The 16,584-nt window shown below is 32.3% G+C and overlaps 1 protein-coding gene across 2 annotated transcripts in view; it reads right to left on the minus strand.

Moving 5' to 3' along the window:
• LOC111365375 (UPF0183 protein At3g51130) overlaps positions 1-4,829 on the minus strand; it is a 7,543-nt gene extending 2,714 nt beyond the window's left edge. The window contains exons 1-8 of one of the 2 annotated variants that reach the window (XM_022985866.1): positions 4,507-4,828; positions 4,052-4,134; positions 3,002-3,076; positions 2,662-2,729; positions 2,476-2,581; positions 2,317-2,377; positions 2,057-2,223; positions 1,167-1,229 (exon numbers count right to left, since the gene is read on the minus strand). In XM_022985866.1, the coding sequence (XP_022841634.1) occupies positions 1,167-1,229; positions 2,057-2,223; positions 2,317-2,377; positions 2,476-2,581; positions 2,662-2,729; positions 3,002-3,076; positions 4,052-4,134; positions 4,507-4,600 (717 nt within the window). In that variant the 5' untranslated portion in view covers positions 4,601-4,828. Of the gene's footprint in view, positions 1-1,166; positions 1,230-2,056; positions 2,224-2,316; positions 2,378-2,475; positions 2,582-2,661; positions 2,730-3,001; positions 3,077-4,051; positions 4,135-4,506 lie in introns of both variants that reach the window. The other variant, XM_022985867.1, reaches the window with a different exon arrangement.
• Between the last annotated feature and the right edge of the window lie 11,755 nt (positions 4,830-16,584).

Raw genomic sequence — 16,584 nt, forward strand, 5'->3', positions numbered from 1 at the left:
GAGGGGGGGGGGGGGGGGGGGGGGGGGGGGGGGGGGGGGGGGGGGAGAGAGAGAGAGAGAAGAGCTGGCAACTTAACAGCCAATGTTAACTATGTTTCAAGAGCTAATAATCTGATTGAATTGAAGAGGACCAAATATAAATGTTAATGACAAATACTCATGCACAGCTTACAAACAAGTCAAAAATAAATAAATAAATCAGTCTCTATATTTTTCCTCACTTCAGCCTGTCAAATGATCTCCAATGTTGTAAAGAGAAACAAAACATACAAATTATAGAGCAGAAGATGAGCTATACATATAATATAAAGCAAAAGGGAATCAAATTGCAGAGTTTGAATCAAACTGCAGAGTTCAATAACAAATAAAGAGGTCTCTCAACTCACTCCAAATACTTCAACCTCATTTTCTCTCGTTTGGAACCTGATAGAGCCCCAATCAATTACATCTATTCTAGAAGGTTCAAGAAGGCTGTGGGCAGTAACAAATTATGTTGAGTAAAGATGACATGGCTAGAGTTAGTTACAAATGGGGTTACAAATAGAATAGAGGAATGGAGTCGGGGGATATGAAAAAAGATTGTGAGTGAAGTCATATTAGGAGAATAAGGCCCTCTCGAATGGCCACTGTTCGTTTCTATTTTTGAGTTTTAATACCCGTTCCATCAATATAAAAGAACTTTTTCCTGCAATTTCTCCTGTTCTTTGTTGTTGCTACAGGTTGGAACCTATCAGAACCTTGGTTCATAAAGCGATGCATCACAGAACCAATGTAATGCATCACAGAAAGTACATGGAACTTTCATTAATGAAACTAGTTGGAAGAGAAAAAAATTGAAAATACATCTCAGATTAGAATAATGCCAACAGAATACGAAGTTCATTTTTCTTATCCTTTCTAGGAAATAGTAGAAATTATTAATTCTTCATGATCAGAATGTTCATAGGGAAGTTCAATTCTTTTAAATTATAAACAAACCACATTGCTCTAATATTCAAGAATTTCACTCACCAAGACAACGATATCAATAATTTTACTGGGATAGGGCTTAGTGTTTGTTTGTTTGTTTGTTTATTTTTTTTTTTATTATTTTTTTTTTTCAAATAAAAGCGAAAAAAGACAAATTTTGTATGTGTCATGTAAATGAAATATCAAACAAATTATACCTGTGGGGATGCACCGAAAGGGATATGCTGGGCCCCAACAGTAAACCACAATTCTTCTCCGAGCTGGAGATAGAAAATAATAAAGTCAAATTCATACATTTTCAGTGAAACTTTATGAAGAGAGAAACAAGCAACTCTTTAACAAAAAACTGAACATAAACAAACTTGTTTCTCAAATTGCTCATTTATTTGAATGTTTAATAACGGTGCATAATTTCCTACAATTTGACAGATACAACGACTTTTAGATATTAAAGTATGGCATGGTCCTATGAATATTATATACAGTAAAATGTGACATTCAAATTTTTTTTAAGTTAATCTTTGACCTTCTGGAATCATCAGTTGAAAACAGAGAAGGTCATATAAAAGCTTGTAGTGGAAACAGAAAAAGATGATTGAAGTTGAGATGCAACAGGTAATCTCAACCATTAGGTGAAATTTGAATAAAAAATCAAGATAAGGTTGTGAGCACAAATTATAAAATTGAAGAAAATGAAAATTTTGAACTTCTAATTTGATTTCCTTTCTTTTCTAGAATAAAATTTTAGATGTGTCGCTCTTTAATTTGCAGAATAAGTCTTAGGAACTCTGATCAAAATTGAAGACAATTTGGAGCTTACAAAGATCGCTGCAACAATTTTGATATCTGACAATGAATCGGTTAGCAGATTTTATACCATTCTTTCTTCCTCCCAGCTTTACTTTAACATTTCACAACTTGCTACTACCTATCTATGCCACACAATGGTGGACATCATATCCATCTGACTATCCCGGCCAAACTTGGGTGCGACAACTTCAAGGGGAAAAGGAGGCTATACCAGGTTTGGGTTTAAAAAACACGAGAATGTGTGTGTGTGTGTGTTAATATAAACAAGTAATCCAACCTTTACTTGCACTTCTTCCATGTAGAGACTGCCAGCAGGCAACGGAGGAGCACGGGCCTTGTCCATGGAAGATCCTACGCCGACCTTACTGTCGGTTGAAGAATCATATATTGAGACACGGCAAGTAACAGGAGTTGTGCCATCGGGAAACTCCAAGGGAAGTTCGGCTTTCACAGATAAAGTCAATAAGTAACTATCAAGCACTCCTGTATAGGGCACTTTATCAAATGTACACAATAAATTATCAAAATAAAAAATACCTTCTCGGTCAAAACAGCACTCTGCATATTGCGAGGGGATTGGGAATGCGAAGGATAAGCCCTAGAAATTAGAAGAATCAAGACCTCCCAAGGTGACAATTGTCAGAAAAAAAAAATGCAAAAGTAGTCTTTCAGTTGATCAGATATCAATGGACATACTGGATAAAACAGTGTGTATATTCCTCTTTCTCTGTCGTAAATTCCAGGATAGGTTGGCCCAAAGCACTCATAGACAGCTACAAAAGTGGCCAGAGTAGATGGTCCACTGACAGTAGCAATGGTGGTCAATAATTAATTCTTTAACCAAATTATCAGAATCTTAATGGCAGAAGCACAAGATCCTACCCGATCAGTGAAGTGGCATAACGCATTTGGAGCCGTTTGACATCAAAAATTTCAACAAGACGAAGCCTCTGATATTCATCACAAGGTCAAAAATAACAAAAACACCATGCCACTTATTACATAATTAATAATCTCATTAAGCAAGCTGTTAAGAGAATAACTTATGTTTGTTTGTTAGCCTTGACAGAGCAAACTCCAACACAAAAGATGTGTGGCACAGCCGCACAAGTATTAGAAATTCCAATAAATTTAATAATATTCAACATATAAAGTTAATTACAACTAAACAAAGACCAAGCAATTAAACCGTAGAAGGATATAAATCGTGCTTTATAAATACCTGTGACCAAGGATCAAATCTAAGATGAAAACCATGATCGGGGAAGCTAATAACAATGTCAAGTCTCAAAGGATCCTGCATAAGTAATGAAAACAAAATGCCACATTATTTTTTTAGAAGCCAATTATGCTCAAGCTGACATGTACATGTACGTTGCATTAGGAAACAATCAAACAACTTCTAGGTAACAATAATAACGTTAAACAGCGTCAATTACATAATTAGATATGAGTTCCATAAGCTGAGAATTGAGAACCAAACTTTTAACCATGAAAACTTCACTCAAACTACCAAAATTAGCCAGCAAAAAGCAGATCATTGAACTCCAAAGTTCTGAATCTGAACGTTTATTAAGGTTTTGCAAGACACCACTACTGTTGCAAATTAAAATTTCGTAACTTTGGAAAGGAGAAAAGAACAAAATTAAATGATATGAACAGTATAATGACAACCACCACCAACATAACAATACAACACAAACATAACTACAACAATCAACAATGAAGAATATGCTTAATGACAACCATCAATGTTGATACACGAGCAAGCCAAAAGTGCCATCATCTTGAAAAGTGCAAGATTGGCAAGTAGAATATTAACGATTCTAAAGCCATACAATTGGTTAATTATTTAACAGTATCTTCAACTTCATAATCAAAAATAGGTAACAATAATGACAATAGGCATGCACAGAGCCCGTCCTGTGGCCAGGCAAATGAGGCCTATGCCTCAAGCCCAAAATCATAGGAGGCCTATTTTGGCCCAAAAGGGCATTTTTTTTTTTAAATATTAAAAGAAAGAAAAGGAAAATAGTTTTTTCATTAATTGTGAGATGATTGAGATATTTGTTTATTGTTGTAATGTTAAGTTCTAAGTTGGCAATATGTAACATAATATACTGTTGAATTTTGCATTTACATTGATTTTTAGGGTCTAATTTTTGGACTTCGCCTCGGGCTCCGACAATCACAGGAGTGGCCCTGGGCAAGCATGTCTAGAATAATCTCCACGAAACCGTAATTACAGCATAAAAATGCAATCGAGCCAAACCTCATCATAGTACTTGATATGAACAACGTCATAGATGTTTCGCTGTTGCTCTACTTGGGCAAAGGCTTCCAATATGGGCATTCCTGAAACATCAGCACGAAGAATATATCAACACCATACAGCAAATGTTCCATTGGAAGCAAGCATTAACAGTTAATTTTTATTAGAATATCGTATCATCATCATGCGATCCTACTAATTTTAGGAGTACCAAATTCCGATGAAGATTAAGCACAAAATAATAATTAATAAGTACCAAATGATAATTATCTCTACCCCATCGGCCCTCCCCAATCTTGGAAAACCCAATTTATAACTGAGGCCTGATAAAGATTTACATAAACCAAAATATTTTCGCCAGTGAAAATTATTTTCAAGTAAAAATCAATTACGAACAATATAAAATCAAAATACCAAAATAATATAAATTGCGTGTCTGTAAAATAAGCGTTTACCAAGGGAAAAAGGACCGATGCCGAGGCCGGGGCGGAGATCCAATACGATGGATCCCATGGATGTGCCCTCGCATCTGCGTCTTGTTCTCTGCATCTTGATTTGAATTGAAATGAAGAATGAATTGGATTTTCTTCAATTTATGAAATTATAGTTGCTTGTGCGGATGGATGAAATCGATTTCTTCGACAGGTGTTGAATTAGAAACGACAAAATTTATTGAATTATGATGCAAGCGAATTGATGGAACGGAAAAAATTGTGAAATTGCTTCTCTACTCAACAAATGTTGACCAATTTTCAGGCAAAAAGTGATTAAAATATTTGGAAGGCGCTATTTTTATCATTAATCTTATATGTAAATATTTGACTCTTAAGCTCCCATTGCAGTTATCATTTGAAATTGTTTGAAATTTGAATGTTTAGAATAATATTCTTTTGAAGAATGTAATATTAAGTCCTCATTTGTTTTTTATTATATGTCTATTAAAATAAAAGATATGATCGTTATTCATCACATCAAGCTATCATATTTAACTTTTTATTTCTTATTATGTGCGGCCCATAACGATTATTCTTTTCATTCTCGTTTTTACATTAATGTGTACCAAACGGGGAAAATGAAGAATTTTTTTTGAATTACGTATAATATTATTTTATTTAAAAAATATAATAGATAAAAAGAAAGAGAAAAATGTATAATAATTTAATTGGGACCAAGCAAGGCTAAATCTACCCTTATTAAAATTTTCAATTTTTTTTTTTTAAATACCATATTTATACAATTCATACTCCAACTTTATGAGTTAATTCCTTCATTATCCAATGAACTTTACACATTGTCACGGTTTACTCATTGAAATTAATGAAGCTTCCCAATGACCACTGCACTTAACTTCGTTGCATTGAATTGGCCACCAAATGGTTTCCATCTATGGTTGGGTCTACGTGGAGGGTGAAAATTGATGTGACAATTAAAATTATCCACCTGTCAAGTGATTTGCATAGGCGGACGTCAAATCACAAACTCTTACCATATGAAGTTAAAAAAATGCTTTTGCAATTAACTCCAAAATCCCACCCCCACTGACGCCTCAACCTAAAACCAAATCCACATTCCCATCGACCCCTTCTCTTACATTTATACACAAACTCTGTTTTATGTGTTCTACTTTTCCTATAGAATAACAACATTTTTTTTACTTTTATTTTTTTGTCTCTACTAACCCTTCTACACAAGCATAAACACCAATAAATAACAAATAAATATAGGAAGAGAATGGGGGAGGAGTAGAGACGAGAAAATCAAAACTTTTATGACAAATTCCGCATTCTATCTTCTTCAATTGCTCCAATATGAAAACCAATTAATTTTAGTCATGAGATTTTTTTTGGTTGATTATTTAGATGTTGGTGAAAATGTTGGAGATTTTTATTTATTTTTTTTTATAAGGTTCAGAAAGAAGATTAAATGGGTGGGAATGCAGTTGCCGGTGATGGCAATGACAAGGTGGCTGTGGAAGAAGGCGGTGGGGAGTTGGTTTTGGTTTTAGGGGTGGGAGTCGGGGATTTTTGGAGTTAATTTACAAAAGCATTTTTTAATTTCGCATAGGTGAAAGTTTGTTTGGTGATTTGGCAACCACAAGTGCAAGTATCTTAACATGTGGGGAATTTTAACTGTCATGCCACTTTTCCATCCTCCACATTGACACAATCATAGATAGGACTCGATCTTGTACTAATCCATAACGATCAAAGTCGAATCGTGATCCTATTAGTAAAGCAAATTCAATAAAACATCTGGTAGCATATAGAAGAGGCCATAAACGAGAGAGCCTTGACCAATTTGAAAGATCATTTAATGTAGTTGAAATAACTGAATTTTGGACTGCTTGATCAAGTAAAAGAAACTCAATGGAATTCATAACTTTTTCAATCATTTTTTTCCCTTTTTCTTTTTATTCTCTGAATATTCAAGAGTTAAGACCATTCCAACGTCCCCTTTCGCCATGCATAAACTAAACCAAGAATTAAGATAAGCATGAAAATTAACACTTCTATAAATACAGATACATCCAATACATCGAAACTCATTGCCCATGGATAAAGAGAAATCGTTTCAACATCAAAAACAACGAAAATGAGAGCAAACATATAATAACGGATTCGAAATGATCTTGGTCTTTCATTTTTTGATTGCATCCGATTAACTATATAAATTCTTCAATTGTTGTTTTGTGGTCCGAATAAACTATTAACAAATTGTAATTTGGTCATTGAACTTTGAATTTCTTCCATTTTCGCTCATTTTTTGTTCATTTCTTCCAATTTAATCAATTTACATCGAGTTTTACCTAATAAAAAAAATTAACAAACAATTAAGCTATTATTCATCTAAATCAATAATAAATACTTCAATTTAATTACCTAAATAAGTGTACTTTTTATAGGGATGGCAATTTGAGCCGTCAAAATCGAAAATCGCGGTTAACCAAATCGAACGGAGTGAAAAAAATCGAACCAATGATGCAATGAGACGGATATGATATTTGGTTTTAATGAACCGGTTCAGGGAGGTGCGAGTATGGTATTTACACCGTTTTCCCGAACCGGACCAATTACCCGTTAAATTTATTTTTTTCATCTAAATAATAATACAATACAAAACATGTCTTTAAAAAAAAAATCTAATTTTGCAAACTCCACATGGACTTTTTTTTCATTTGCAGTCACACATAATGGTTATCAACTCATTCACTCTTAAAGCGAACTCAATCAACAATTTCAGTTTCAAAAAACTTATTTTGTTGCATTAAATTTGATCATTTGATTAGTTTTAGGCATCTGAATTGGCTTGAAATTAAGTATACATAGTCTTTGCCTTTCTTTATTTTGTCATCAGTAACCTAGACATCACATTTGGTACCATAAATCACAGCCTTCTTACAGATGTACCCTCTATCAACCCTTTGTACAATTTTGGTTTGGTAAGTGATTAGCAATGCAAATAGTTTGAAGTGCTCAAATATAATTCACTCGATTATCAGTTGATAACCATCACGCGCGACTTTTTTTCATACATTAATTGTTTTTTCAATTTGACGACTAGATCTATGAAAAATAATTTATTTTCATGGTTATTAACCGCCCCGAACCGAAACCTACTTACATAATTATAGTGCGGTTATGGTATGGCAAAAAAATTGGTGGTTCGGTGATTATTTTGGCCGAACTGAACCATCACTGAACCGAACCGTTGCCAACCCTAACTTTGTACACTTACCAAATAACCCCAAATTTAAACATTTGTTTATTCTCAAACAAAATATTACTTAACTTAAATAAGAATTTTAAACAAACGTAGTTAGGTAACATGTCATTGTTCTCAAGATTGGAATTTTTGTGTAAAAATTATAAATTGCTTCAAAATCACATTGTCAAAGTTAAATTCTACTCATCTAATGCAAAATTGAGGTGTGTGAAGATTCATGTAAGGCATTATAAGCCCTTGTTTGAGCCTCATTTTGGAGGAAAAATGAATTTTTGAATAGTGTATTGATGAGAAATGTGTGGTTGAAAAATAAGAAAAAATTTTGGATTTGCGTGTAATATTATTTTATTGAATATGTGCTTGAAATGATGTCAAAATACTATAGAATAATGCATTTTTTTTAAATAATGGGGCTCAAACAAGCTGTAAATTTATGAAGTGATCCAAATCTCGGCTCTCAATGGTTAGATTTATCATTTCTTCCCCCGTAATATGAACACCCTAAATTTATTATTTTAACCATTTTCCTAATATGTAATCTAAGGTTGAATTCATATACTAAATCATCTTTCTCTAGTTTGGTTCAATTTCACTCATTGGAAGTTAACATTTCAATAAATAAGGATTCTCATATAGTTTGATTACTTCAACCTTTAAGTCTCGACTTGGCTAATAATCTCTTGTCAAAAGTTTAATTCTTTCAAACAAATGTTTAAGGCTTAACCAAAGTATGTAGTTTGTCTTTTATTTCATTGGCCTATTTTTTCATAGTTGTTGTATGTATTCTATTTCATGCACTAGGGGTAGCACTCTTGATTGATGGAGTGCCAAACATATCATCTTCTATGGTTGCATAGCTAAAACCTATTCTCAGGGGTTCTATTCACATCGCTTGACAAAATAGCCTATGTTAGACAAAGCAGCTATTATTTGCTTGATCGCATTTTTCAAATTTTTAATAAAGGCCTGCTGATTTTGGAGTGCAGTCTCAATCTTTGTAATACAATGAACCATTAAATCATTTAAAGATGATTTCTTCTCTTGTTGTGTTCTTGGTGTGTTGAGGTGAATCTGATTTCCCTAACCCTGATTATTAGTCTATGAGAAATTTGGATGATTATTCAAACCTAGATTATACTTGTTAAAGTAAGGATCGTTTTGTTGCCTTTGAGAATTCGGTGCATAATTGACTCCTTAGGCTAGATTACATGCGTGGAGGCTAAATGAAAGCTTGCTATTATTTGATCTGTCTCGCAGTCTCCACAAACTGGTGATGGTTAATACACCATGTTTATAGTCTAAGTTAGGTTGTTCAATTTATTTTTTAATACTTCCAACAAGGTCGCCACTAATGTAATTGCATCAATGCTGTGAATACCTGCTAAATATCAATATCTTGATCTTGAATATTTGCCTCGAATCTTCAAATTCTTGTATAAATATTGTTAAGTTGAACTTCTCTTCCAATAGATCTGAATTTGCCTATTGTTCTCGATGAATTGTATGATATGAATGTATATTAAGAAATTAGAGAGAGATCTCCTATTGTGTCGTCCAAGTTTTATATTTATGGAAGGCGAAAGTTAGGTCAAAATCGTCCAAATTTGGTTCCAAAATGGTTAGAATTAGAAAAGGAATTTGTCAATTCATCAGATGAAATTACCCCACGCGCATGGATGGAGTACCTACTCGCATGCACGTTGCCAATGCAATTAGCCTCGAGTTTGTAAAAAATGGGGGTTGCTTGCACACCGAATGCTGGTGCATGTTTGACCCTTGGAACTTTCAAGATCTTCGTTTTGGTCCGTGCTTTCATCTAATGTGCCTCTTGAATCCTTTCTTGATATGATCTTGTTCCTTCATCTTTCAGTTTCTTTCAATTGTATTCCTCACAGTTTGATATGCAAAACGTTTCTCATCCTCTCTTCTATCCAAAATCAAAATCATTTCGTTTATTTTGATTTTCTTTCATTTCATCCTTGGAGTACATAAGCCTAAATTGGTTCGTTGTACTTGTGTTTTGGAGTGCTACAAACACAAGTGTAGCCGTTGTATCTTGGGAGTCGATTGCCGAAATCCGTAGGCACCGTTGCGGGGCAAATTCGACTTAAGGACAAAGAGTCCAACTCTTGCCTCGGCTTTGTCACCATCATTATACTTATTTCAGCGTCACTATTCACAAAATTCATCCAACATTGACTACATGAATTCTTCAATAATTTGAATCAACTATTGAAACTTGCAATTTGGTCCCCAAACTTTAAATTTCTTATTTCGTCCATTTTTCATTCATTTATTCCAATTCAACCAAATTGCATCTAGTTTTAACTAACAAACAAAGTTAACACATAATTAAGCTATTATTTATTCAAATCAATAATAAATACTCTAATTTAATGGTTTAGATAAGTGTAAAATTACACTTACCATTAATAGTATAATTTATCATCTCAAAATCTCTTAAGTTGCATACACGAGAATAAACCAAGTAAATTTATAAAATAAGATTGTTCAGAATAATCTTAACTGATACTTATGACATTATGTGATATGTTTAACTAAAGATGAAATTATATAGTTTATTTAACTATACTTTTTATTTAATAATACTTAGTGTCACCTAAACAGGTGTTGTAACACCAGTGATATTTAAAAAATTACCGATTATTTAATAAATTTACCTACACTTTTCAATCAATTTGTGTGCCTCAATACTAATACTATACCGTCTACTCGATGATACAGTCATTTGTACCATAATTAATATTTACTTTATTTTAAAAAAAATCCAATCTAATGACGGCGTGTGTCTCCTTTATGTTAAATTTAATTTTTATTTATTTATTTTTTACTTTAGTTCTCTCTTTTACTTTTTACTGAATTTAGTTTTTAATCCTTCGCTCTCTTTTTTTTTTTTTTTTTTATATTTATACGAAAAGTTATACCAACTCATATGAAGCCAGGGCTTATAAGATGTGGATTCTGCAAAATATATAGATAATAATAAGTGGATAGCAAGTTGTGAATCCTATAAAATATGTGAATAAAAATTATATTTGACTAACTTAAACTATATAAGTTTTGCCAAACATGCAGTTGAACACTTAAACAAAATTTAGAAAATTAATTCATTAAATTATACCTATTCGCATTAGTTAATATGCAATGAATTAACTAAATGATGGACTGTCTATCCGTATTGTCAAGAAATTTTTTTTTTTATTTTTTATTTTTAAATGTAAGAAAAGCACATTTTAGCATAAAATTAGAGACACGTGAGTTTGGCAAAATTATGAAGTGGGACAACATAAGTTTAAACCTACAGCTGCATAGTGTTCGGAGTAGTTTGGTTTTTGGGATAAAGATTCCTAAGGCATAATGCAAAACCAGATTAACACCTTTGTAGTCACCATGCTTGTCGCTAGAATTAGTGTGCACCGAACTCTTTTAGATAGTAAGAGTTTTGTTAATGTCCTATACTCCAAAACCTTGAAGTGAATGGAAATCTAAGAAAAATATATACAGCTTTATCTCAAGAGACTGCAAGGCTTTACAAACGATCCTATTGACGTACAAGTTCAGATCGCCCTCATTGTTTAACTTGTTGGAATAATTTCATATATGAACTTCACATTCAATTGCAAATTTTACGGATTAGATGTATGACTCATAATGATATTTGTGATTGGGCCAAATTTATTAAGTGATCAATTAGGCTTTTTACTCTTTACGGGTTGTAATTAATATGATATGGTAATTTAAAATATGTGGGCCATAAATAAAACCCTAATTATAATTAAAGTCGTAATAGGACGGCTCAATTATTTCCTATATATAAAGTCTATGTCCCCTCTCCTCTCCATATATTTTATTGGCTTGCCCTATTGATAAGTAATACTTTGTGAGGAGCAAGGAGGGGTATTACAACTACTATTCATATCAACAATGGCTTCCGCAGATATGAATTCGTTTTATTAATTTAATTTTGGTGCTTCTTGATTCTTAGCATGATTAAATTAAAATTCAACAATTGGTATCAGAGCTTCTACGTTAAGATCAGAATCCTCCATAAAAACTTTTTTTTTCTTCTCTCGATTTTTGGCTGAATAATTCCAGAATTTTTTTTCAAACTGCCAATTTAAAAATAAATATAAAGTCGCTAATTTTGGCTTCCGCAGCCGCTAGTGGATTTAAAATTGTTAAATTTTCGAGATTTTGGATTGTCATTAAGCTTCCAATTTGGTTACGCAGCCACCAATTTGAGCTTTGGAATTATTATGTTTTGAATCATGATTTCCAGCAGCAATTTTAATGTTTGGAGTCAATTCATTTTTTGTCTTTCATCCTAGCTTCCGCAGTAGGCAAATCCGCGGCCACACGTAATAAAACATAGATTTTGACTAACTTCCTTTTAGGATTAATTCTTGAATCTGAATCTGGATGTGTATAGGTTTTTTTTTAACAAGTGTGTGAATCTGTACGTATGTGTATAAATTTATGGGCATGCCCTTTTGTATATTTACATATTATGTGCATAAATATTTGTATAAAGCTGCCTATTTGGTGGTCATCTGGGCGACGACGTACTGGCAAAATGCAACATCGGTAGCCAAGTCAAAAAGGAAAAGTTTTTCCCTTTAGGATTCTCTGAAAATCGATTTTGAATATATTGGAGACGGGAGCCTCTGTTGCAAATTATGGTTTAGAGGCCCCTGTCTACAATTAAGAGATTGGGGTTAAACTTGCAATTTTAAAAGGAGGGCCTGTCATGTAATTTGTATAGTTGAGGGACCTGATTTTAATTTGTGTTTAGTGTTAAAATGTAATTTTCAATAAGGGACTCTTAAATTTGAACTTCTAAAGTTTTGACCCTAAAATTTTATTTTTGACCAAATCAAAACTTTATTTGATAATATACCCGATTAAAATATAATAATAATAATAATAATAATAATAATAATAATAATAATAATAATAATTTGATTGACGACTTTTATATTTTTCATTAAATTGTATATGTATTTAAATATTGCCATTATTTATGCATTTAAATTTCATTTTTGAAATTTTGTTGGCAATTTCGTCTCTCAATTACATATGAATCTTCATATTTTATCGATTATTTTTTGCATAATTATTGTTTTGTGATTGAATTTTTATGAGTTTTGAGATGATCCTTATTTGTCCCCACAAAGAGAAATATTTTGAAATAAAAAATGGGTGGTAGCTGCCAAAGCGGCACACTCATTGTTATTTATTTAATTTTTCTGAAATAAAATATATACTTATGTACGAAAATTTTGATTTATTGCATATAATTTCTTACCCAAAGGTGTTATTATATGTTATAATTACTGGAATATAACATAAATTGGTTAACGGACTTATCTTGATCTAGAAATTTCCTTCGGCCCAAAGGTGTTGGTATTTCGAAAATCAATATGATTCTGTTAACTAACAATATGATATGTTTTAAGAGTACCTTATAGCATGTCGTATTGTCAGCCCAAAGGTGACCTTATGATGATGCACCAAGGCTCTTACCGTAATAAAATTCATACGCTTTTGATTTAATTACGGATTATCTGATTATTAGCCCATGTTAATCTGTTGGACATTTTATCATCCATTTGACTGATAATAATAATAATAATAATAATAATAATAATAATAATAATAATAATAATTTGATTGACGACTTTTATATTTTTCATTAAATTGTATATGTATTTAAATATTGCCATTATTTATGCATTTAAATTTCATTTTTTGAAATTTTGTTGTGAACTTCATCTCTCAATCACATATGAATCTTTATCTTTTATCGATTATTGATTATGATTTGTTGAGTAATTATTGTTTTGTGATTGAATTTTTATGGAATTTGAGACAATCATTATTTTTCCCACAAAGAGAAATATTTTGAAATAAAAATGGGTGGTAGCTGCCAAAGTGGCACACTCATTATTATTTATTCGGTTTTCTCTACAATAAAAAATATATATATTTTTGCGCAACAATTTTGATTTATTGCATATAATATCTTGCCCAAAGGTGTTATTATATGTAATATTTTTGGAAAATGACATAAAACAATTAACGTGCTTATTTTGATCTAGAAATTTCCTTCTCTCCAAAGGAGTTGGTGTTTCAAAAATCAGTGTAATTTTGTTGACTGGCTACATGATGTGTTTTAAGAGTACCTTATAGCGTATTGTATTTTCGGCCCAAAGGTGACTTTATGATGATACATCTAGGCTCTTACCGTAATTTAATTCATATGTTTCGATTTGAATTACGAATTATCTAATTAATAGCACATATTAATTAGTTGGATATTACATCATCCATTTGATTGCATGCATTATGTTTGGATGATATTGAGTGATATTTTATGTTTTCATAGTTTATATTGTCTCATCTCTTTCGAATCAATTGTCTGCTATTGAAGCATTTTCCCTTGTTTCATCAAAAGATTCTTTTTGAATTGTCGTGGCTCTTGTGGCACACTACAATTTGGAGTTTCATTAAATGGATGTTATGACAACATTTTTGAATGAAGATCTTTTTGAAATGGTTTATATGAAACAACTTGAAAGTTTTGTTATGAAAAGAAAAGAAAACTTGGTGTGTAAGTTAAACAAATCATTATATGGTCTCAAGCAAGTATTATGACAATGGTATTTAAAATTTGATGAGATTGTGACATCTCTTAGTTTTGTTGAAAATACTATTGATCAATGTATTTATCTCAAAACAAGCGGGAGAAATTTTATTTTCCTTGTACTGTATGTTGATGACATTCTGCTTGTTAATAGTAACTTAGGGCTGCTTCATGAGACAAAGAAAATGTTATCTGCTAATTTTGAAATGAAAGATCTTGGAGAAGCTTCGTATGTACTTGACATTGAAATACATCGTGATAGAAATCATGTCTTATTGGGACTTTCTCAAAAAGCTTATATACAACGTGTTATAGAAATGTTTAATATGCAGAACTGTACACCTGGTGATGTACCTAAAAGGAGGTAAGTTTAACAAAACTCAATGTCCAATGAATGAGCTAAAAATGGAGTCTATGAAGATGATCCCATATGCTAGTGCTGTGGGGAGCTTAATGTATGCTCAAATTTGCACTAGACCGGATATAGCCTATGCAGTAAGTGTCCTTAGCAAATTTTAGCCTAATCTAAGACAAGAGTATTGGAAAGTAACTAAGAAAGTTATGAGATATTTGAAGAAAACTGAAAGTTATATGCTTACATTCCAGCGTACAAATCATGTTGAGGTGGTAGGATATTTAGATTCTGATTTTGTTGGATGTTAAGATGATTTGAAATCAACCTCAGGTTATATTTTTATATTAGCTGGGGGTGCTATTTCTTGGAAAAGTGCTAAACAGACTCTAGTGACATCTTCTACTATGCAAGCTGAATTTGTGGCGTGTTATGGGGCTACAGTTCAAGCCGTTTGGTTAAGAAATTTCATTTCTGGTTTGAAAGTTGTTGATTCCATCTCAAGATCGATCACCATCTACTGTGATAATAGTGCAGTAGTATTCTCTTCAAAAAATAATAAAAGTTCTGGTGGGTCAAAATATATTGACATCAAATATTTGGTGGTTAGAGACAGAGTCAAGGAAGGGCAGACGAAAATAGAGCATATCAATACAGAGGCAATGATTGCAAGACCTTTTGATTAAGGGACTCGCTCCAAAAGTCTTTAAAACACGTGTTGCTAATATGGGCATTGTGAAAATATTTGATATTTTTGGTTAGTGGGAGTTATTTATGAACCATGTTTTGGGCTCTATCCTTTTGTAGGGTACGTAGGCAACCCATATAATTTTGTGTACAACCCCTTCTGATGATAAAATATTTTTTTCCTATTCATAAACTATTTTGAGCATGCATTTGACTTGTATTTTTTTATTACCATATTACTATGATATCGAGATATGACATATAAAGACATAAGATGAGTCTCTTTCGGAGATATTTGGCTTCATTTTGATCAGAATCTTTATGAGGATCGATATGAATTAGCACAGTTTTTTATCACATTTGGTGTTAAGTTCATACCACATACTACCACATTGGTTGGAGGATAGGGATCCATGTCGATAAGGATGTTGGCATTTGTAGCTGTGGAATAGTCTTACATCGCTTAATTGGTGTAATGACTTCCATGTTCGGTGTTAATGTTCTTGTTGGATCGGATCATGTTACATAAGATGTCATCATTGGAGCTATACTTTTGTGGCCACCTATCTAGTCTAACTCGGGTATTAAAACTTTGTTATAGCAATCAAATGTTTGCCCAAGTGGGAGAATGTTGGAATAATTCCATATGTGGGCTTCACATTCGATTACAAATTTTACGGGTTAGATATATGGCTCATGATGATATTTGTGATTGGGTCAAATTTATTAAGTGATCAATTGAGCATTTTATACCTCACGGGTTGTAATTAATATAATGTGGTAATTTTAAGTATGTGGGCCGAAAATAAAGCCTCAAGTAGAATTCAAGTCGTAATGGGATGACTCAATTATTTTCTATATATAAAAGATATGTCCTTTCTCCTCTCCATATGTTTTATTGGCTTGGCCCATTGATAGTTAATACTTTGTAAGGAGCAAGGAGGGGAAGATCTTGGCTGCTATTACAACTATTATTCATATCAACAATGGCTTCCGCAGGTATGAATTCGTTTTATTAATTTAATTTTGATGATTCTTGATTCTTAGCATGATTAAATCTTATTCAACAAAACTGTGAGACATTTTTACCATAGAAGAATCATCATT

Source organism: Olea europaea, chromosome 17 (assembly GCF_002742605.1).
Source record: "Olea europaea var. sylvestris chromosome 17, O_europaea_v1, whole genome shotgun sequence".
In the NCBI taxonomy this organism is placed as follows: domain Eukaryota; kingdom Viridiplantae; phylum Streptophyta; class Magnoliopsida; order Lamiales; family Oleaceae; genus Olea; species Olea europaea.